Below are 23,776 nucleotides of genomic sequence, written 5' to 3'. Positions count from 1 at the left end.
TTTTCCGCAAATCGTTGCTTAGTGTGCAAATCATACGTGAGAAATTGTGGTAGTGTATGATACAGTTAAGGACTGAACACAAACATAATGAGTCTTGTAGCCATACTACAGCACCCCTGATTTATTGTTTGTACCTTCATAAGTGGCGGTACTTATTTTGGCTTCGATTGTAAGTGGACGCCCAACTTCAGATTTTGATTTTGGATAAAATGAGTGGACTTACAGTTGTGTAAGTACGGTAGTCAATAACCCGTCTATTATCTCTGTAACGTCTTTGTGTCTCATACTTTTTTGCCCCTCATTCAGTGATGCAGGTGGGCAACATGATGATGACGTCACAAGCACAGCAAGGACCTATGCAAGGACAACTTCAGAATCAGCTCCAAGGACAGCTCCAGAATCAACTCCAAGGGCAACTTCAAAACCAACTTCAGGGGCAACTGCAAAACCAGCTCCAGGGTCAACTCCAGGTCAGGCTCTTCAACGTCACCTGTGCTTTCCTGAAACCAATTGCTGCTTGTATACTATGATCAGCTGCGTGTATTGATTTATAAATTGTCCGCCATGGCGGATCAGTGGCTGTGGTTCTCTGCTGCTAACCGGAAGGTCACGGGTTCGGTCCTGGCTGCAGCGGTTGCATTTTGGGGGCGGTGAAATGGTTGAGGCCCGTGCGCTGTGCAATGTCGGTGCACGTCAGAGAACACCAAATGATCGAAATTTCTGGAGCCCTCCACCACTGCCTCTCTCATAAGTTATCATGATTTTAGGACATGAACACCAGTTATTATGATTTATAAATTATTCAGGGGCATCTGGGCATTGGTATATGTGCTTGTAAGTGTTTGTCCGGTGCTTTTGGTGGATTATGTTAGTGTTTTATTATGATAGTTATGTGAACTACTGGTTTGACTGCCGCTTCTAACTTTATCACTTGAATATTTCCCAACTCGGAGATGGCGAGATTCTCTCGGATTTCGGCACCATTGGGAATTGTCTTGCATTCTGTGTCACATCACAAAGGAAGACACAAGATTAGAGATAAACATAGCAGCAGCAACTGGTATTAACTTTAAAATGTTTCACAATGGCTGTCATGTACACGGGGAAGTTTTGATTGAACCGATTCCGTGTTACGTTAACATGTGGGTGGCCTCACATTTTATAATTCTCTTGGCTGAGGCAGAAAGTGGACATGCATGGTGATGTCGCTTTGATTAAGTAGCCTGCAATGTGTCGAGGCACTGAGACAAGTTGCCTTGGGTGTGACATTTCAATTAGGGGTTAAAAAAAATAGAGAAATGTCGAATTTGGCTAGGGGCATACTTTTATAATCGCTACTGCTATCACCAACTCTGCATTTTTTACGTCGAAAAGAGCAATTGAATGTCCCTGGAGCGGCTGCTGAATTCGAATTGCCCACGCTGATATCTCTGTTTCAGATTTTCGTGAATTAGTGTGCATTTAGGACTGCCACACCTATAATATGTAACATCAACTCTGGTTTACTGCATGTTTGTGTATTATCAAATTTATGTAGTTCACTTTTTATCTGTAAGCCATCACAATAATTGAGTAATTGAAATAGCAAACAATTTAATCTGATGTAGGTTCATTAGGTGCCCACAGAGCATGACAGCGAGTGCAACTCAGATTTATCAATTTTGTAATTTTCTCATTTTGAAATGCCCAGTTGTTACCCAGGAATTGTGAATCAGTAATTTTGGAAGCCTAATTTTTCAATCTAGTTGAACTTGATATTTGTTTTTAATATCTCACTAAACTGACCTGTTCTGCTCCCGCCAATCTCAGCTGTTGACGTATCATGTCAAATAAGATGGTGTCCTCTTGCTTAGAATCAACTGCAGGGGCAGATTCAGAACCCTCTGCAGAACCAGCTCCAAGGGCAGTTGCAAGGTCAACTCCAGGGTCAGCTGCAGGGTCAGCTACAGGGTCAACTTCAAGGTCAACTTCAAGGCCAACTTCAAGGGCAGCTTCAGGGTCAGCTCCAGAGTCAGCTGCAGGGACAGATGAGACCCCAGCAACCACAGATGATGAACAACTGCGTACCCATCACCATGCAGAAGCTGCGACCCCAGGGACCCGTGCCCAATGTCTCCGTGGTAGGTGAATCTGCTTGTGCGAGTTCTTTCCAAATTCGACAGCAGGGCATAGTAAGCTTTTATTGTCCGAGTTGAAGGACGGTGCCACTTCACCACAATTTTGTAAGGAGGGGGGGGTGTTATGATTATTTCCAACCTAATTCACCTGCCATATTTATGGTTAACGTTGATGTTGGCTAGGGTTGGCCGAATTATAATTAATATCGGCTAGTGATGGCCACACTTTAAGTAAAGGCATAGCTCGGAATTTTTTTGGAGGGTAGGGGGGTTTGGTGGGGTTTAACCACCCTTTGTGTAAATTTGTGTGTTCATTTGTGTGTGCACATGTGCATGTACAGATGTTTAATTATAAATTCAGATGGAGGGTAGCGAGTTCGAAACCCCTAGATATGCTAGTGCTAGTTTTGGCTAAAGGGGCTATATCATTGCGATTGTTGGGTAATGTTGACTTAACACTAGCATAAATTTTTTTTGGGGGGGTGGGGGGCTATAATATGTCGATCAAAGTGTCCTTTTTGGCCAGCGTTGATAGTTTATTTGGCATGTACATTGTAGAAACCTTGACTGACGACTCCCCCATTCTGTTTAACGCAGGCACCGCAGCAAGCGAGCACCGTGCCGAACCAGTTTCAAAGTCAAGCACCCCCCACATCAGTGGTGGCATCGCAGCTGGCTGTGCCCACTGTTGCTAGCGTAGCTCCCGTAAGTGCACTGAATGTTTGTTTAGGGAACAAGTCAGGGAGATTAGCAAGTGCACGAGGAATAATAAAAAGAACCAAAATGATGAAATACAATTCCTGGAGCTCTAGAAGGATAATTGTCTTTGCAACAGTACAGTCTTTTCATGTTAAGATAGTGGCTTTAAGTGATATTAAATCGTCAAACGGCAAATGTCACGGAAGCCAGTGATACTGCGAGCGTAATTTTAAGTCCTCTTGTTAAAATAATGGCTACTGCAACAACCCTTGTTAGACGGCATCACATATTGTTTTCATAACAAAGGAAACCTTTATGGCTATGTCGGTACTTTCTTCTGCCAGACTTGCGGGTGTGCCTTTGCGAGGCTTGTGAAAAATATCCAGGAAACCTGCACAACTACATGGTCTTACAGCTGTGGAGTAAAACAAGCCGCGCTTGCGTGCAGTTGGTCCCCCTCTCTTGCATGCAGTTGTGAAAGCAGGCGTGCGTGCACTTTCTGCGCTGGTGTGTCACACAAACTGAGTAACAGCATGTTGTCTTTGGCAGCAGCAGTGTCAGTAGAGGGAACAAGTGATGGAAGAGCCAGTTTTCTCTCGTCCCAAGCGATAAAGGCCATGCAAGCACACTACTGTTAAGGATTCATCGTTCATCTGGCTGAGGGCAACTTAACAGAGACCGAGAAAGAGGTCACATACAGAGCTCTGTGTGTGTTTCCTTCTTGACCCGGTCTTGTGCTTCACTATATGAATTGTGAATTCTAATCAACTAGCCAGGCAACGTGCCTTAGCTACTATCGAGGAGGCTCGTATTGCAGCAGCTACAAAGAAACGCAGGCTTTCACGTTCTTGTGTTTCACGAGCGTAAAAAACTGGTGACTTTTCTCCAGCGCACTTCAATACCGTTCACAAGTTGGCATATGTAACAGTAATCAATGAAGCTGTGCAAATTAAAAAATTTTGGGTGAGGAACAGATATGAATTTTGAAGCGTTAATCTGAATTGAATATAATATTTCTTGAATATTTCTAAATACTTTTTAATAGTTTGCAGCTATATCAGAGGAAGAATGTGGGAGAGGATTTCTAAGCATATTCTCATGAGATACCAACATGAAAGTGCTTCTTTCGCTGCATTGATGAAGTGCTGGTGGGATAGTGTTTCATAGTTGTCTTATCAAGAATGAGGCAATGAAAAGGGTGAATAGTACTTATGGACATGATTTGGCGCAGCCAGAGTATTACCGACAATACTTCACACGTGAAAGGCATAAATGCTATTTTCCCAGCTTCTCCTCTTCTTTCAACTTCTGTACAAGCCCAGCTGATGCAGCTAGCAAGGGTGTGCCTAATTGAAGTCCGCAGTTCCAAATCTGCCACGTAGACTTCCGTCTATATGAACATTTGAAATTTTAGATGCTAAAAGTCTTTGGCCTCCGATTTTGTGGACTTCCTGCCTGCATTTCAGGTTTGAAATAGCATTAATTGAGCCCCACTTCTGCCAAATCTATCATCTCTACGTTGAAACAAAAGTTTTCTTGAGACAATACATTTTCGTCCGCAGCGAAGCTTGAAAGGCAGCTAGGCTGCAGTACGAAAGTGTAATGAGGTGAAGCATAATAAAAATTTGAGGCCGTCATTTTTAATCAGATGTTGACTGTATTCGTCATTGAGAAGTTCGGATGGCTTGAATAGTAAAAATTCTACTGCGATTTGAATCGAATAGCAAACACTACTAGAAAAATATTCTAAATTTCGAATATTCGCTCACCCCTAGTAATTGTAGTGTTTACTGCATAACATAAAGTTTCTGCAGACAGAAGTGTGACGTAGCAACTGAATCATTGTAGCGCTTTGTGGCATTTCATACGTAGAGTTAACAGTGCCTGCAGCCACATACCATAAACACCGGGTAACAAATTGGTCGCATTCATTGATGATATGTGTGAACACAGTGTACTCATGTTCAAAACTGAAAAATGTAAATCGTATTTCTGTTTCTGGCTGATGACAGGTTTCAAGCCAAGGGCCTGGAAGTAATCAGGGTGCTGTGCCGTCACCGGTCGGAGGTCCATCCCTGCCAAACAGTGTGCCAAGGTGTGTCTTCAGAAGAAAAAAAAAAGAGTATTGCAAAACAGACAAACCATGACTATGCATAGAACCATGTATAATTATGAACTTCACCTGGGAATCGTAGGGGCCAGCTGGGCATGCCGATTCTCTACCTCACTGCCCAATGATCTAGAGAAATTATCAACTTTGTTGTCCTTTTACCACCACAGTTGCATGAGCAGCCTTCTAAATATTACTTTGATAATTTCTAGGCTATTTTTAGGCAATATTTGATGTTATTAGGCACTTTCACGTGTTAGCTAATCAACGTCGTGGACGCACCGTCGCGCGAGAAAAGAGAGGAGCGAAGAGAAGAGGTCAGTGGTGTAGTTGAGGATGACCGCAGAATAGATTAAGACGTTTCGCTAGTTTTCCAGATTGAGAGGCTTTGATGCAATCGGGAAATATTTATTCATTGAATCATTTCTGCCTTGCAGCCAGATGGTGCAGTCTCCGGCTGGTGGCTACGCTCCAAGTCCCTCGTCGTCACAGGTGGTGCCTTCGCCTGCGGGAAGCTTTATGGGCCGGACGCCTGGCACCGTGGGAGCTCCGTCGCCAGGCAGCACTTTGAGCACACCAGGCGAGTTTGGCTCAACCATCATTTGGAGTCTCTCACGTTTGAGAAAACTTGTGCACAAAACTAGCTAACTTGGATTTCAAGCCGGAAGAGGTAGCCATTCACGGTGGGTTTTTTTCACGCTGAAATTGGGCTGTTTACTGTCGTGAGGTAGCTTCTTACGTGGGGCCACTGCGAAATGTGCCGCTGTGCCGAATTGAATGTGCCAGTTCTAATGAGACCGCTGCCTGGCGAGCACCTGGTAGTGTTGAAGTACTAAAGGACTCCTTTCTGCTGCGATAACCAATCTATTTGTCTGATGCTGTGTCAAAAGCATAACAGTTAACTCTCCTTTATTCTTTCTTTCTTTTTTTCATTTTACTCATTTGAATACCTGCCTCCAAGTGTGCCTGTGAGATCAAGAAGCCTTTCTTATTCTTGAATCAGTGTGGCAGTGCTCTTTCCAATAACAAACTGCTAAGGCCAATGTGCTTCTCAGTGTGGCAGTTGGCTTTTTGTGTATATAATGCTCCTAACTGCATTATGCAGGTGCTTAGCGAGGAATTTTACTGAAAAAATAGATTCTTAAACAGTGGAACCGCGATTATAGGACTTTCAAGCGACTACGCAAGACCGTCGTATTATCTGGGCGTCGCATAATTGAAAAACTAAGAATATAGTAATGACACTCGACTTTGCCCCAAAGAATGAGTATAGACCACCTGAATAAGCCCACGGCACGACCTTGTGCCTCTGCTAGAAAGGTAGATTAAATTATTCTTGCCAGCGTGAGCTGATGGCCGCTTAACTTAGTTGAAAGAGATGCGAGCGAATCTCTATTCTCAAGTTTAAAAAGAATGGAATCCAACGTGCATCTTTCTACCGATAAATAGAGTCCGATAATTGCCTGTGCATGAAAACGAAACTGAAACCGTGTTGTTAATAGCATCCCCTCAGAAGAGTCAGACACAGTGTCATTGCTATCACATAATGGCGCCCGACCACGAGTTTGCGTAGAATGCCCTCGTGTGCGATTGAGCACGGGCGGAAAAGGAGGCCCGTGTACTCAGATTTGGGTGCACGTTAAGAACCACAGGTGGTAGAAATTTTTGGAGCCCTCCACTAGCGCGTCTCTCATAATCATATGGTGGTTTTGGGGCGTTAAACCCCACTAATCAATCAATCCCCTAATTACTACACCAATTTAGCCATCTCAAAATACTCGTGGCTTTATGAAAAGTATCATGAGAACCCGTGTATAGCGTGGGGTTATATTCTAGATATTACTGTGCAAAATTTCTACCCCAAATTGTGGGTGAATCCCAAGAAAGTTTGGCCAGAATTCGTACTTTTGTTTTTGGCAATGTGCAGTGCTATCATCATCTTCTTCAGGTGTCTGCATGTTTCTGCGGTAGGTAGAGTTGTAGTGTTAGCGATGTTAATCCTACAGGCGTGCAACAGTGGCCACTGATGACCATTGCAACCGCTTCATGCACGTAACAACGACCACGATTTTACGTCGGTGACTGTACGTCATGCCAGCTTCGCGAAAGCAGTATTCGGCTGCCTTTATAAAAAAGGCTATCTTAGCTCCGGTAACTGTGCTGTGGGGTGACAGTTCAGCGTGGACGAGCGGTGCGTTGGCAGCTGGAGAAAGCAGAAAGAAGCCTTCTTTGTATGCAGCGTCCAGCGAAGATATTTTCGAGGGCCAGAGCATAGAGCTTTTCCTGGCGTTGAACAGGAACTGGCGAACTTTGTTCGGGAGCAACGGGCTGCAGAGCACGCTGTCAACATTAAGCTGCTGCAAGCAAAGGCAAAGGCGATCGCGCGAGATCAAAGCATTGATTTGGCGGTCTTCAAGGGGAGCAAGCATTGGGTGTACCGCTTCATGCGCCACCATGGATTCTCCCTATGTTGGCGTACATCGATATTACAGAGGCTGCCAGAAAACTACGAAGAGCTGCTTGAGGGCTTTCAGAAGCACGTTATTTTTTTGCGAAAGGCAGTCTCTTTTTAGGTGGGCCAGATCGGAAACGCGGATCAGACGCCTGTGTGCCTGGTATGCCCTCGGCTTTGATAGTTCATGAAAAAGGCTCCAGGAAAGTTACCGTGCAATCAACTGATAATGAAAAAACGCAAGTGACTGTAATGCTGGCCTGCATTGTAGATGAGCACAAGCTGCCGCCCCACGTCGTGTTTAAACGAAAGACGCTGCGAAAAGGGGGGAAGTTCCCAAGAAATGTTGTCGACTGCTGCCGGGACAAGGGGCAAATGGATTAATCGCTCATACTTGACTGGATGAAGTCCATGTGGTGTCGACGGCCCGAAGCACTGCTAGGGCTTCCATCGATTCTTGTGCTCGATGCATTTCGGGGTCACCTGGCGGACTTCGTGAAGCGATTGCCGCATCGACTCCTGCATTGACTCCTGCATCGAGCTCGTTGTTATCCCGGGAGGGAGGACATCCCAGCTGGAGCCGCTTAATGTGTGCCTCGTTAAGCCACCACATCAGGCGCCTGTATTTGGAGTGGATGAGGTCCGGAAGCGACCACTGCCGGACGACTGGAGTGGGCCTCGCCAGTGATGCTGTGCTTGTGGATCGCCTGCATTACTGAGGAGCCCACTTGCTGCACTTTCTAAAGGTGCTCTATTTCAAGCACTCTCGATGGCACTGATGACGAGACGCTATTGGAGGACATGTCCGACACGGGAGCTTCGGCTGAGAGCTTGTCAGATGATGATGAGTGATGTAGTGTAAATAACTGTTTTTTTTTTCTGTTTTCTTCGGTCTGTATTCGATTGAAAACTTTTTTTTCGCATTTCCTATGCCTGAAATGCACCTCAGACTATATGCGGGTCCTATACGCAAGTTTTTACGACATATTTCTGGAGGCATCAACAAATATCACATTTCTCTGATTCTTGAGAATTTTGGACACATTTCTTCAAGCACCTGGTATAGTACAGTGCGATACTTTCGCATGGTATCTTCAAGAGGTTGCTACAAGCATTCAGTGTATCAGTGTTTGACAGTGCGCATGTAGGTGAATAGCAGACCCTGAATGAAGTTTTTCGTCTTAGATGTGATTCCTGCCGTTTTCCTCTTCTTCACTAACTATCAAACCAACTTTCGCAGGTAATGTCGGAGGTGCCACGCCCAGTCCTGCCGCACGTACCCAGACGGATGACCAAGCGTACCTGGAGAAGCTGAAGCAGCTGTCTAAGTACATCGACCCATTGCGAAGGATGATTGCGCGCATCGACAAGGACGAAGGCATGTTTCCCCTCCCGCCTGTCAAGTCAATATAATGCCACTCTTTAAGAACTTACATAAGACACAGAAACATCAGTGTGTGCAGGGCTTCTCTTTAGAGGGGGCAAAAGTTCATTGAAGCACCCCCCTCCACATTTATTTAATCCATGGGGCTGGCTTTGTCCCTCTTTTAGGTCACTAGGGGGGACGAGGCGGGAGAGGGGCAGCTACCTTCCTGCATCCCTCCTCTCGCATGTGTACACTTATGCGAAGAAATATATTTGTTACAACAAATCTTTGTTTTTAGACGTGTATTTTTGTGAGCCCTCATTAGGAAACACCAGATATGCATACAAGCCAGTTTTTTTAAAATAATGTCTATGGTGGTTGTGTTGTAAGACTATGTGCATAAAACTCATCTCTAAGTGAATATGATCGATATGTATTGGAAAAATTTTAACCAGGCTGTTAAAAATATGCGGAACCATGGTAATGTGTTGTGGGAACCTCGGTGTAATGTAGCCCCTATAGTACAGCACACGCCCATTTGTGAACATTTTGACGCTTTTGCGTATTTCTTCTTCCCAACAGATCGTAAGAAAGAGCTCAGCAAAATGAACAACCTTCTCGAAATCCTGTCAGACCCCAACAAAAGGTGAAGAAAAGGGATATTCATCTTTCCAGTTTTGGCTGGGCATATGTGTCTTGCAATCGCTTGCTGGCATGCTTGAGCTTCCGTTTACTGTTGTGATTGTTGCATCTTGTTCTGTGTATATGTGGTACAGTGCAGTTCACTTATAACTGTACTACATGCAAGAAAACAGACCATGGGAAGCCTGACCCATTATAGCAGCATGGTGGCTAGTGCGGTACGGTGTGAAGGACAGGGATGCCGGTTCGAATTTCTGCCATAGTGGTTACGTAGGCAGCCCAAATGCAGAATATACTTACTTGCTTAAATTTATCCATAACCCTAGCTGTTCAAAATTTTAATGGGATGTGCCTCTGTTGATATTGTGGCTTTTGATTCATAAAATGACTAAATTGAATTCGTCTTTATAGACCAAATAGCAAAGCTTAGACCACTTAGTTGCAAGCAGGCTTGAGCTCACCGCTTCACTTGAGGATGTGGGTTCAATTTTCAGCCACGGCAGCTGTATTTCGATGGGGTGAAAATGTGAGAACGCTTAAGAGCAATAACCCAGGTGTTCAGAATTAACTTGCAATCCACCGGTACAGCATGCCTTCACATCTTTTGGTAGCGATGAGACTTGAAACCCCCGGAATTATTTAGCTCTGTTTATATATTAGGATAGTTACTGACTTGTGGATTGTTGTTATAAGTGAACTGAAACTGATGGTGGTTTCGTTGCATGATTGTGCTTGCATTGTACCTATGCACGCATCTGTACTTGCCCGCTACATTGAGCATGCACTGCTTGCTTGCAGAAGATGAACTGTTTTCACTGGGGTGCCCGGTGGCTGCTTTTTATTTTGTTTTTTATTTTTTGCGATTTCGTCGTGGCAAGTTCATCATTGCAATGCAGCACTAAGCTTTTTTAAAGCATTAACTTTAAATACGTAACGGGACATCACACAAAATCATTCTGATTTCTAAGTCATACTAAATTTCTATAACTCCACACAGTTTTATGGAACTCCCGGCGTCGGATCTCATTTACTCGCTTTATGCTCCTGCTTTGGGGTGATTAAAACATCCTGCAGATGGTTGGTGCACTATTCACATCTGGTCTGCGTTTTTGCTGTTGTAACACTTCACCTTGGTTGCGCTTGATGCTTTAATTATGCACCTGTGCAGTGTATTAGCTTCGGATATCTTGAGGCTGCCCTCTCGTCGGAAGTCTTTCTCAAACTTGCCGGTGCTTCTCACAACTTTCCATGTTGCCTTTTGCCATTCTCTCTTGTACTTCGCGTTTTCCTTTTTTTTTTCTTGCTTCATTGACATTCACTTGCTCGTTCGTACAAAAGGTATTTGCTGTGCCTTGTAAAACACTCTGGGGCTTTTGTCGTAGGTTGAATTTAGTTTACTGTGATCGAGGAAGTATAAAGCGTAAGTTTGAACTCTAAATACAATAAACTGTATGTGCAGAACCTTGTACAAAGATAGGTTGCTCACTTATTAAACCTATCTAAGTCAAACTACTTGTTCACATCTATAGCTTCAAGTAAATTTATCAATCTTTGAAGGTTTGTCAGGCACTTGAGCTCTAGGTAAAGGAACACTTGTACTTTTTCACTCACGTGTGATATCTTGCTACTGCCATGCCGGCTTTAATGATTTTGCCCTGCTGACTGATAGAAATACTAACAGCTTACTAATTCCGATGTTGGTCGTGTTGCATGTATTCTTACTTTTTCTTTTCGTTTTTTTTTCTCCCATTGTCCTTTGAACATGCAGATCAATGTGAGTAGAATACTGCCAGGCTTGGGAAATTTTCTTTATAATTATAGTGTACCGTTGGTTTTGCGATGTTGCGTGATTTGGTTTTTGGATACGTTACATTAAAGTACAATCCTGTGTGCTGCCGAGTAAACGTTACGGAGACAGTACTGAGGTGCCACTTCGAACTATATTGCTGGATAGCACGGTGAATTTCGCAATGCTGTTTTTAAAGAACGTGAATGTAGATTGCAACAGAATCGAAAGTTGGGCTAGTTGGATATGCATGGTACAACTATCAGTTAAAGCCCTTGTCCTGTCTTCCTGTCTGTTTTTCGTGCGCTTTAACTGATAGTTATACCGTGAATGTAGATAATGGCTAACGCAGGTACCTAGTCTGAACTGTGTCACTTCTTTTGTGCATGCGGTATTGTATGTTTGTTGGGTGGTGTTGGGCTCTCAACATGTAGAAAAAAAATTAATAGAAGGAGTTTTTGGAGCATGCTGTTTGCTCATTTGGGTCATCGGTGCGTGCAAGCAAGCTTGTTTGTAAACTTTTCTTGCCGAATAACAGCATAAGCTGTCCATTTCCACTGCATGATATACTGTGTGAGCGTAACAACGATACCTTTGTTGTCATCATCAAAATGCCTCTACAGTGTAATTGTAAAGTGCACGTCTAGCATGCTTTACTCGGTGCTGCAATAAGTACAGTGTACTCGCCTGTTGTCACGATTTGTACTGTCTTATCGCTCACTCATTCCAAACTCTCCCCATATGCTGATTAATCCTGCAGAAGAAGCTGTCGGACTGAGCATTTTAGTGTGAAAAATTTGTAACACTGTTGAGAAAGCTTGCAGCTTTTAATCGAGTGAAATGCTCCAAACGATTGTATCATCTGCTTCAAATCCCTGTTGGAAAAATAAGAGGCACAGGCACAGCGCCACATCTTAGAACCAATGAGACATACTTTCATGCTTGGCAGTCGGGGCAATGATGGCAGTCATATTAGGCTTGCACTAATCTAAGGGAGAGATTGCTTCATTGTAGGCGTACTAATGCTACGTAAAAAATCATTTTCAGCGTTGCTACTGCTCACAAGTAGTGATTAACTGTTCATTCGCTTCCACGATTCTCCATGCGATGGATGTTTGTATCCTCAGTTGTATCTTCAGGTACCAATATACCTTTGCTTTTATTGCTCAGGTGTCCAATGGAAACTCTACTAAAATGTGAGCAGGTGCTGGAGAGGCTGGAGTTGAAAGTGAAAACGGTAAGTATAAAATTCTCTGAGTGCTCATTGCCACATTTTTTTTACTTATATTTAAATACAAAAGCTTGCCTTACCACTACTGCGAATTGCCTAAAAGTTGTACTTTTGCTATAAAAAATACTATGAAATAGAGCCAGGAGTCTGAACACCTCAGAGCTGTAGCAAAGCTGTAGTGCATTGATTGCAAGTTTTGTATAGTGTGTGTGATGTACAACTTTTTCAGCTTGTGAAAGAGCTAGTAAGTACACAACCCCTTGCATGGCTTCTCTTCTTGTTCAATTTTAGCGAAGCGTACATACTCTTCTTGCTAGTCTCAGTGGCTTTCCAGAATGATGTGGCTCATGGCTGGACACTTCAGTAAGCATTGCTCTACAAATTCAGCAAATGAATTGCATATTAAAGTGAATGGTAATGGACATGACTAACCACAGAATTATACTTCTACAGTAAAAGCTTGTTAATTCAAAGCTCGAATTGGATTATAAGATTGTTCAAGTTAAGTGGAATTCGAATTAGCGTGTGGGCTCTAAAATGAATGGACATTGCATCGCACTGCAATGCAGAGCTAGATGGCATGCTCTCTACTGACTCAGTATTTCTCTTTTATCATTCTCCTTTCTAGGCGGAGGCCTGCCATTTTATATACTTATCTCAGCCACTTGGTGCAGTGTTACGAAAGTATCACTGAGTCAGGCATGGGGAATGGAAGTAACACTGTAAAGCCCCCACACCACTGTCGACGACACTGCCAGAAAAAAAACACACTAATTGTGGATTATTAGTGCATCATCCACAAGCCCTATTTGAAATACATACTTGGATAAGTCGGTTCTAGTTGCTGATATTCTAGCCAACAGTAACCGCAGCCTTTGCTGCACTGTGCGGTGTTGGAAAGTCTTAAGTACGCCAAGCAGAACTCTTGGAAAAGTGCCTGTCATGTTTTGCATGTGTCTATTTTATTCTGCTGGACAATTTGTTGCAGGAACCGTGGCTCCTATGGAAAATTCAGTTGCTTACTTGTACATTTCATTTGCGGCCTGACAGGCGGAAAGCTTTGCAAGCGGTGGTGGTGCTGCAGGTGTTGCCCCCGGTGTGGGCGGGCGTCTTCAGGAGCAGAACATCTGCCAGCCACTCCTTGATGCAGTGGCCAGCCACATCAAGTCGCCCATGTTTAACCACACATTGAGCCGTGTGTTTGGCCCTGCCATCACCACCCTGCTGGGCCCTTCTCCTAGAAGGTGGGTACGAGTGGGCACTGAATGCACAGTGCATTTTTCTTCACCATACGTGAGCACGTAGTTATGAATTACCTTAAGCTTCTTTGCCATTCTGGAAATGCAACAACGCATTGCAGTACTGTAAAATTTCGTGTTATTGCCCCCACCTGAGTAAACACCTTCTCAAATTTCTGTTCCTCTGCATTCCAAGAAGGTGCACCTTCCCATTTTGCACCTCAATCGCACAAGATAGCACAAGACACCAATGTCGATTTTCAGGGTCCCGTGAGCGAAAGCATGACCTTTGAGACACAATTTATGGGATGGTACCTATGACAACATACCCAAAGTAAGGCCTCTGAGATGTTTGTTGCTTGGAGCAGCACTTGTAGTTTTGCACCATATTAACTAGAAGAGAGTCTGGCGCTACTGTTTGTGTGGGAATCCTTGAGTGGTGCTTCTCCACCATGAGAATACTCAGCATCCCCGCCCTCACTACAGTGCTTGTAGTCCACCTCTTATCCACAATTAGGACAAATTAGTGAAACCACTGTGAGCACACTTTAATAGTACTATTTATGCTATGAAGGGTTTTTCTGCTAGTAAAAACTAAAAATCATGGCCACGCTCCCCTCTCCGGTGTTATTTCAGGTGACTCCCCCCCACCCGAATAAGTGGCTGGATCCACCCCTAAGAAAGACTCCCCGTAAATGTGTTTGATCACAGCTTCGGTTCGGGGTGCAAGGCAGATTTCATTCACCTGCAATGCTTCCTTTCTCAGAAATGCATTTTAACTTCCTTCGTAGCATTGCGCAGCAATGAAGAGAATGCAGATTTTTTACTGTTATAGACTCTATTTCAAAGCGAATAGAAAGCCAGAGGAAAGCACAAGAAACAAAAAGAAAATAGCGTGACAAGCTGTCACTTGCATGTACTTCTAAGGTGCCAATTGTAAGCTTGCACCTGCAAGTGCTAGCATGTCCAGTCGTTTTGTTCCTTTTTTGTGTGTTTTAGGCTGATTTTGTTGTCACCTGTTTTGACTACGTACTAACTAGTTCAGTCTAATGCTTTGTTACTCCCTTTCTGCACACATAATTTGCCATTTCCTTTCGTAACATTATAACGTTGCTCTTTGCATTTTTTTCTGTGCAGAGCTTGCAGCTCACCTGAGGTGCCTGCCAAACGTCGACGTCTTCCCGAGGAAACTGTGGAGATTCCGGACCTGCTGCAGGGCGAAATCGCCCACCTAGACCAGCGCTTCAAGGTTCAGCTAGACCCAAGTCAACACCTGGGATCCCGAACAGTCCACCTGATCTGTCAGCTAGGTGAGCCGACACCATAATACTGGGTTCAGGAGAGGAGACTGGAGTACTTTGAGAATCTGAATAATGCTTGTAATTGTCAGTCAGGTAGTGCCACAGCTTATTGTAAGGCTTGCAGGCCAACTCTGGCGATTTTTTTCACATCAGGGTAATGGTGTTTCTGTGTTCCTGAGGCACTCTTGTCAGGCACCCGATAGCTGAAATGCTCGGTAAATTTGAAAATATTTTTTCATAAGCAAAAAGGCGCAGTACCGAAACCAAATACCAACTGAGCACATAGTCTACTTTCAGGTAAAGTTTGGTAAGAACAAGAAACCATGCAAGGCATCGCTTGCCAGACCAGCGAAACGCCGGCCAAATACGACGAAGGAAGGAAGGAGGCTTTTCCGCTGCCGTCGCCTTGCGGCCAGCACAGTAAACGCTTCAGCAGCCAAAGTTAGCAATGTCATCAGCCGCGTCGCTTCCGTTGACTTGCCAAACATAGTCACCCTGACAATGTTGCCAATAATTCTGGCAAGCCAAGTGGGTGTTTTGAGGCAATCTTTAAAGTTCATTTGCATACAATCAGCGTATCTCTCAAGCTTGAAAGTTGCCATAGATGACGGAAATATGCAAAGGAACGTATCGGGCGAATTTCAGAGAGATTAATTGACATCGAAAAATCGCCCTAGTTGGCCTTTGGAAGGCCCCTCAACCACCCAGAAACCGAAACTTCGTTTTTGCTTTGCTGTTACGCACAAGTCACCACCAAGCCCGTTGCTGCGGGATTTTTTCTAAACAAAGCCGTGATAGTGTAGTTACACGCGTTCAGTGGCCCAACAGCGGCCCTCGCTCATTTCACCCTTTCCTTCGTTACACTTGCTTGGTCTGTTCGTCTCTCCTCCTGGCCATGTGCCCCCATCTCACTTGTGAGAAGGAATAGGATATCTCGCATGTATCTGTGAGCAGACAAACAGGTTCTTATTGTCGCTGACTTTACTAGATGCGCGTGGTGACTTCACAACTAACGCAGTGGGTATTGAAAGGCTCAAAGAGCAATTTGGGATTGCTTTTGTTTACTTCGTGGCGTGCCTGTGGCTCTTAGCACTGCAACTATGTAGGCGTTTTTTTACCTTGACGACAGTCTGAACTCTATGCATGTGTTTATCTGAAATGTTATAAAAATATCCGTGGTGGTTAGGAGACCTTTAATTAAAGCCTTGTGTGTATTTAGTCGACATATTTGCTTGGTCATTCTGAATCTCTGGATTGCACCCATAAAGGTGTTGGCAGCCTTCAGACTGAGTCCCAATTAAGCGTTGCAACTGGGCGCACGAGTGCACACAGAGTGCACTTGTGGTAGCACCACATGGCCTGGTCAGCGCTAAAAGCCACTGTGGCAACTGTAGTGGCTGGTGTCACGTGACCGAGCACTTCTATTGGACAGCCCGCCATGCCAGTGGTGTTGCGTCAAAATCGGAGCAGTTAAGGGGGCTGCACTGCATGTCAGATGCTTGCAAAATTTGAATGCACTTGGAGCGCTCGACTTTGATCACGCATATACAGTGGAAACCCTTTGTAAGAGACTCTGATGTAACAGACACTCGAGGTTAAGAGGCACCAGTGTGTCTACTTCAATAGTAAGAATTTCTGAGGCTTGACGTCCCAAAACTACAAGATTATGATGAGAGAGAGATGACGGGGTGAGTGCAGGGCTCCGGCAATTTTCACCTCCCGGAGTTCTTCCGTGCGCATCTAAATATAAGCACACGGGCCTCCAGTACTTTGCCTACATTGAAATGTGGTCACCATGGCCATGATTCGAACCTGCAACCTTTGGGTGAGTAGTTGAGCACCGTAACCACTGTAGCAGGTGTGCCTACATTTAAATAGGGTTTCATTAGAAAATGGCACAGTGGGCTGCTTATAAGTGACTCCATATATAAAGGAGAAGAACTGCTCTCTGGAATGTGCTTCTTAAGAAGGAGCTTCAGCTGTACATGCCGTCGGTTTCCATCACTTCATCTCATTCGTGTAGACAAGAATATTATAACTGTGACAGTGCGAATTTTATTGCAAGAGCAGTTTTGATGGCACGTTGTCGATGCATTTCTGCTGCAGACGACAAGAACCTACCCTGTGTTCCTCCGATAACTGTGGCAGTGCCAGAAAATTACCCGAGTCGACCACCCCAGTGCAATGCTAGCCGAGATCAGTATGGTAAGATGTGATGTTGTATTGCTTGTACCAGTAGTGCTTTTGTTGGTGTGAGCTTGTGGCGAAATTAGGCAGTGATTCAGTAGGGTGTTCCTGGGGTTCTAAATATGCATAACTGTGATGTATGTTTTTGTTTAAACATAGCAAGCTTAATGCTTGAAAGCCTTAATGGAAGAATGCGGTTTCTAGATCTGTTGGAAATAGTACTTGGATAAGGTTAGAACCCGAATCAATCAATGTGACACTCATAGAGTATAAGTTTCTTTTCTAATGCAGCAAAATCTATGAAGTGGCAATATCTTTAAGCAGCAATTCTATCATTTCTCTCAATATATCATTTTATTATATTCTTGCTGTCTCTCCCTCATTCCAGATTCGACGCAGTTTCTAAGAAACATTCTTCACTCGTTAGACATCCATCTTAACAAAATGCCCGAGAAGTATTCAGTTACGTCACTTCTGGACACATGGGTAAGCACTCTGCCGTTGTGGGTGCTACATTGCCCATTTTTTACAGTGTATCCCGCTCAACAGTATTTGGGATGTGGGAGGCTAGACATCTCACTAGGTTTTGTTCACTTATACTATTGCAGCCATGGGTTTTATCAGCAGTTGTTTATTATGCCCGTTACAATAAAATTACGAAGTAGTTTTCCATGTCACTTTTTATATTTGCTATGATTGTATTTCACACCAACCTCAAACATTTTGTGATGTCACTTTTTGTTTTAACAAAACTATGTCCTATTGAAACTGCCCACCTGCTTCAACCTAAAGGTCTACAGTATGTAATAAATAAATAAATAACACAGTAGGACCTCTTCGATATGTTCCTTTCACACATTTTTCCAGTGTGAACTTTTAAGACATTGTCATCAAGTATCTTCATCAAGATGTTTTAGTGAATTTGTGTTGTACGATTTTCTGGATCAGTACGTTTTATTTGTGTTTTTTTTAAATAGATCTGAATGAAGTTCTACTGTATCCCTTCGTAACACACATTATGATTGACTGTTTATAGATACACAAAGTTTTCATAATATTCATGTGATTTCAAGGTTCTGAAGACCCAATTTGAAGCAAGTGCATGTGTTAGAATAAATTATAATGTATATACACCAATAATTATAACTGGGTAGTAATAATTGCCTAATTATTGTCCACTCATGTGTTAGAATAAATTATAATGTATTCACACCAAATAATTGTAACTGCATACAAATAATTACCTTATTATTGTGCAATCAGTAATGCTATATTTCTCTAACTGGATTGAGCGACCCAATGAGATTACATGTGATGGTTATCTGGTGGCTCAAGCATTCGCCCACCATACATTCAATGTCTTGTTAACAGTACTGTGTTTGCCATAGCGATCGTGTGTAGCAAAAGTTTCAATTAGAACTGATATAAGGGAACTTCGGCAACAAGAATGCTTAATTTACCGTTAGCTCGATGCTTGTAGTCTTCCTTGCCAAATAGTGCACATATATGACAAAAGTAAGTTGAGTCTCCTGATGGAGACATTGTGTCTCTAAGCAGTATGCACCTAGGCTATTAGGGAGCATACCACATTTCAAGACATATCATAGCCAGTATGTCTTGAAATATGGCATGTTGTGAAATATGGTATGTCTTGAGATAAGGCATGTTTTCTTATAGCCTAATTGCATATCGCTTTGTGACACGGTATGGCCCACATATCAAATATAACATTACATACTTTTGTTGCTGGAGTGTTAGAAAATTGTGCACGATTGTAACTAGCTGTTGTTGAATATGATTGCTATGTTGGTATCGGGTAGTTTCCTGAAGTTCTTACAGCTATCATTTTTTTCATCACACAGGAGATGTGCGTTCGTCAAGCCTGCTCCTTACCTGACACCATGGTGACAGCTGGAAGAGATTGATGTAGACTCATGCTTAAGTTGACCCACTTTCTCAGGACCTGATATCAATCACCGTGAACACTGCCTCTCTAAGCGTGTCGTCAGTGCACACGGCGTCAAAACGACGTCATTTTTTGTCTGGCTGGCCCACCTGTACCTTGATTGTAAATATTGTTCATTGTTGCAGACAAAAATAGATATTTGTTCACCACATATCTTTCGCTCTCTTCTTGAAATGAAAAGGAAATGAAAAAGAAGACTCGTATGTGTCTGTTTGCCTGAAATTAATGCATAAAGAAAATGAAGTTTGTGTTAGCTTGTAGGAGCTGAGCTCAAAATACAATGATGCAAGAAGGAATGCACTGCTCAAGCACTAGCCTGGTGTTGTTTTCCTTCTTTTGTTTTCGTTTTCTTCCATTTATAGATTTAAAAAATTATGTGTACCTTAGCCATGTAAAGCAAACAGCTAAGCTGGTCGGTCCTAGGGGCTTAAAGGGGTACTGACACAAAATTTCGTGGCTGAGATAGCCTGTGGGGTCGGATTCCTAGGAACATTCGTATATCATCTACAAAATATCAACAGCAAATATAGCTGGGAAGGTAATTTAAAAGAATTTTGAAGGTTGCGTGAGCCCTCGACGCCATCGTGCCATTGACACCATCGAAGGGGACCCTTTGGGGACCCCCTACTTCCCTCACGTCACCACGCTGCAGTCAACAAAATAAGTTATAGTGACATCATAGCTGCCATTTTTCTTTTGCTACGTTTGTTCCCACAGTCTACATTTCTCGGCGGCTGGTTGCGAGTGCATGGTCGTGGTGCACGCTTAGAAAGTTTTGTGTTTGGCGACACTGCTGTCCCGTTTCTTATTTGAAAGTAATTCTTGATGCGGACCGAGTGGAAGTATGTCACGGTTCTGTGTGCAGACGTAGTCAAGAGCTGCACAAGCTAGGTGGCGACAGTTGCACCCAGTTCTTGGAGCTCTCTCAAACCTAAACCGAAATTGGTCAATAATATAGCTTTTTGAAACTTTTATTCTGTGAACCAATTCTATCCATTTGGTTTGACGAATTTTCTTTCACCAACAAAGGCAAAGAAAGTATTGTCAGAGATGGATGCCACTCTCATGAAACTTTCGCATAAGTGAAAGCAAAGCTATATTTCTCGCCTCCGGAAAGACTTGGGAGCTCTGTCTTGCTACTAGCATATCTTCACATCCTGCGCATTCTCTTTGCTTGAATTGAACCATTTCATACTCTTCACTGCATTCGAACTGCGAATTTCCAACAGTATTTAATAGCATTCACATCACCTATGTTGGCAACATTGGTGCGTGCATGCAGGTCTTAAAAGACTCCAGGAAATGTATCAGTCTAGACGTGATGGTGTTGGATGACTTCGCCCGACAGCAAAAGCCAATTACATTTGTTATCGTTTTTGTGTGAAGGTTACATATAGAGTTGTGCGTACCTGACATGTTTTCACTACTTTCCTAGGTAGGCCGAGAATGACTTTTAAAAATGTTGCGGCTTTGCTTTAAAGGCAAAACTCGCACAGTGCTGAGACAACTGCATAAAGTAAGACTTGTACTTTTATGAGCAATACGTATTGCAGTAAGCAGTACTAATTGATGAGCATAATGTTGCACATACGTTGGAAAATATGAACACGTCTTGTTCATTGACCAGGAACACACCGCCAAGACGCGGCTGTCCTGGGGAGTGCTGTTAATAGAAAAAAAAACATATAGTAGGAGCTTTGCACTAGTGGCATCAAGCCTGCAGGAAGAGCCGAGCTCGGTGGCCTTCTTTGTTTTTCACACCTTTTTTTCTTTTCTCTCTCTTATCTGTTTTTTTGTAGCTATTGCATTCTAATTTTTTCCATTTTTATATGTTTATTTCTTTTTATTCCTCTCTCTCTTTTTGTCTTTTTCTGTGCTCTGTTTTTTCTATCTTTTTTTTCGTGTCTCTTTCTCTCGCCTTGTCTTTCTCTCACCCGCCGTGGTGGTCTAGTGATTATGGTGCGCCAGTGCTGATCCGCAGGTCGCGGTATCAAATCCCGGCCACGGCGGTGTAATTTTCGATGCAGGTGGAAATGCCTGAGGCCCGTGTACTTAGATTAATGTGCACGTTAAAAACTTTAGGAGGTTGAAATGTCCGCAGCCCTCCACTACGGCGTCCCTCATAATGATATCGCGCTTTCAGGACGTTGAACTCCAACAATGCCTTTTGTGCTTTTTTTGTCTGTCTGTTTTTTTCTTTTTTCCTGTCTGTTTCTTCCTCTTTCTCTGTATTTCTATATTCCTCTTTCTATCTATACCTCATTCCGTGTCTCTCCGTGTTTTATACTTTTATGCCCTTATTTCTCTAGATTTCTCTTCCTTTTGATTTCTTTCTCTGTCACTCTTTCACGTGTTTCTTGTGCTTCACAAATTTCAACAAAGCTTTCAACAAATATTCTCTTCGGTACCCTGGTACGTGATGTGTGTCAAATGGTACAGCCGTTATTCATTTAGTTCCCAGAAAAAAAAAATGGTTGAAAAATTTGGTAGCCGATTCTCAAATCACGCCTGTAAACGCGGCCTGCCCTGTGTATGTGACTTGACGTGCCCTTCTAATCTAACTCCGCATCGTCCAGCACACGGATGCAGCGCACTCTTTTTTCTATGTGGCGTTGACGACGCGAGCACATTCGTTCGGTTTTGCGAGCTGCATAGCCTGTTAGTCATCGTTGACGTCGGGTCCTACAGTAGGTATTGAGCGACGAGGTGGTCTACGTGGGACACATCAGCAACAGCACGTGCCAGTGCATGGAAATTAAAAAGGCCATATTTCAGCTCTCAGTAGCTGCAATATCGCTGAACTTCTCACTGGTAAGTACAGAAGGGCTGGCACAGCATGGCTTCGCGTCGGATGACGTCGCCAGCTTACTTTTCGCGTGGTAGAAGATGCACGTGTGCTATGTTTACACACTGGCTAGCCGTGGCAGCGTGTAACGTATTGCGTGAGGCCTACCCAGCACGGAGCAGCTCCTTGTTATGGGTTTCAGTTTTGGTTCATATCTCTTATTGCTTATATAAAATTATCGACGAGCCTCTCAGTAAAGTGAATCAACCTAACTGTTACAGAATTCTTTATATTATTTGACAATGGCATTGCGGTATGGTCGAAAAAGCATCGCAGTCCCATTTAACGCTCGCATTTGCTGTAGTCGGTAGTGGCGCATTATCACATGCGGTTTGCTGCGGGCACCTAGTTTATACGAACGGCTCTCGCTCTTGAGAAAGAAAAAAAGCTTTTTGCACCCGCGTTTTGCTTCAGTGCACCTTTGAAGGTGATGGTGCACGATCATCCAAGGCTAAGCATTAAAAAAAATCGGTGCACAAAAGGTCACCGGACATTCTGGCTTGCTGAGCATTAGCGCCCTCAAAATGCGGCACATGGGCTTTGTGTTCACTGGATCGCGCAGTCACTCATGCACATCGACGGGCCAGGTTCGAGGATGAGACTTGTATGATGATGCTACGCTTTTTTTTTTACGACAGCACGATGCATGTGCCCTTCCACTGACGGAAAAGTCTCAGAACGCTTGTTGATCTCTGAGGCTTTCATTTCGGCAATATCGGTTGTCCCGCCTCCTACCAAAACAGAGGACAGCACAGGAAAGTTTTCCTTTGTCATTTGACCGTATGCATTTTTGACGTCACTTCCGTGACGGAAATACGTCACTGAAGTTTCAGTGAACTGCGACATTAAACTCTTTCGTGTAAAAATGTTTTGCGGGAGAGGGAAAGCGGGATTGGCTCTCCCGACTATGCCATGTCTCCTTTCTTTCACGTTTCCTTTCTTGCGCTCTCTCTCTGTTTTGTTTTTCACATATGTCATCTTTGTCAACTGTGCATAACTGCTCTGCACGAACGAAGTTTTCAAACTTACAGTTCACTGATGCCTTCGTGGAAGAGGGCGTGCGTCGGTTGGCCGACGTGCTCATAGATGTTGCTCGACTGTGGACCAACCGCGCTCTAGAGCTCATTAGCGTGGACTCTACGAGGATGTCCACAAGGAGCTCGTTCATAGGCTACAAGATGGCTACAAAAAAGTTGAAAATACAGCGTTTACTTGAGATCACGTTCTCATAAATGCAGAAGAAGTGGCTAATCCATATGGAGGCGAAGCAAAGACTTGATGTGTGTGTAGAAGGGTCTGTGTGCAATGGATACAGTTATCATGCAAATGCTCATGTTGTGGTCGTCGGACTCGAAGGGTGCCTGGTATACATGGCTATTGGCATAGACGTGCGTGGTCCTCTTTTAGGGGGAGCCAAGCTTTACATCAGTGCCTCTCCCCCACTCCTCATCCTATTGGTCGGCTCCGAAGGATAACGAACTACGCAATGGATGCAAAATGGAGTGATGACGTGCTTCTCCCAACGGCCTTCCAACAGTGAAAGGTAAATAGCTCTAATAATATTGCAACATCAGGAGTACTCGGCCACCATTGTTGCTTAAAAATCGGTGTGGCTAAAGTCCTGCATCTTATATATAACGGAACAGGCTCTGTACTGATCAAAGATACGGGGCATGCTTGGCACCCCATTTAGACGAATAGGATGGTCTGTCCTCCTCTCCGTCCTTCCTATGCACACGGCTATTGGCTCTTATCCGAAACATATATGATCCTATTGGCCGATATAATCCTATTGACAGGCGCAAGCATTCTCATTTTCACCACAATTCTTCCCGA

The 23,776-nt window shown here is 43.7% G+C and overlaps 1 protein-coding gene across 2 annotated transcripts in view; it reads left to right on the top strand.

Moving 5' to 3' along the window:
* The window catches only part of LOC119180868 (mediator of RNA polymerase II transcription subunit 15), a 182,809-nt gene extending 163,561 nt beyond the window's left edge, over positions 1-19,248 (top strand). For both annotated transcript variants that reach the window (XM_037432013.2, XM_075889043.1), the window contains 13 exons: positions 307-470; positions 1,854-2,120; positions 2,715-2,822; positions 4,829-4,911; positions 5,364-5,506; positions 8,619-8,756; positions 9,327-9,390; positions 12,343-12,409; positions 13,454-13,647; positions 14,779-14,951; positions 17,049-17,147; positions 17,518-17,615; positions 18,992-19,248. In XM_037432013.2, coding sequence (XP_037287910.1) covers positions 307-470; positions 1,854-2,120; positions 2,715-2,822; positions 4,829-4,911; positions 5,364-5,506; positions 8,619-8,756; positions 9,327-9,390; positions 12,343-12,409; positions 13,454-13,647; positions 14,779-14,951; positions 17,049-17,147; positions 17,518-17,615; positions 18,992-19,054 — 1,661 coding nt within the window. In that variant the 3' untranslated portion in view covers positions 19,055-19,248. The remainder of the gene's footprint in view (positions 1-306; positions 471-1,853; positions 2,121-2,714; positions 2,823-4,828; positions 4,912-5,363; positions 5,507-8,618; positions 8,757-9,326; positions 9,391-12,342; positions 12,410-13,453; positions 13,648-14,778; positions 14,952-17,048; positions 17,148-17,517; positions 17,616-18,991) is intronic.
* Positions 19,249-23,776: the final 4,528 nt, after the last annotated feature.

Source organism: Rhipicephalus microplus, chromosome 3, assembly GCF_043290135.1.
Source record: "Rhipicephalus microplus isolate Deutch F79 chromosome 3, USDA_Rmic, whole genome shotgun sequence".
NCBI lineage: Eukaryota > Metazoa > Arthropoda > Arachnida > Ixodida > Ixodidae > Rhipicephalus > Rhipicephalus microplus.
Note: the sequence above shows the minus strand (reverse complement) of the source record. Positions and strands in the feature narration are given on the sequence as shown.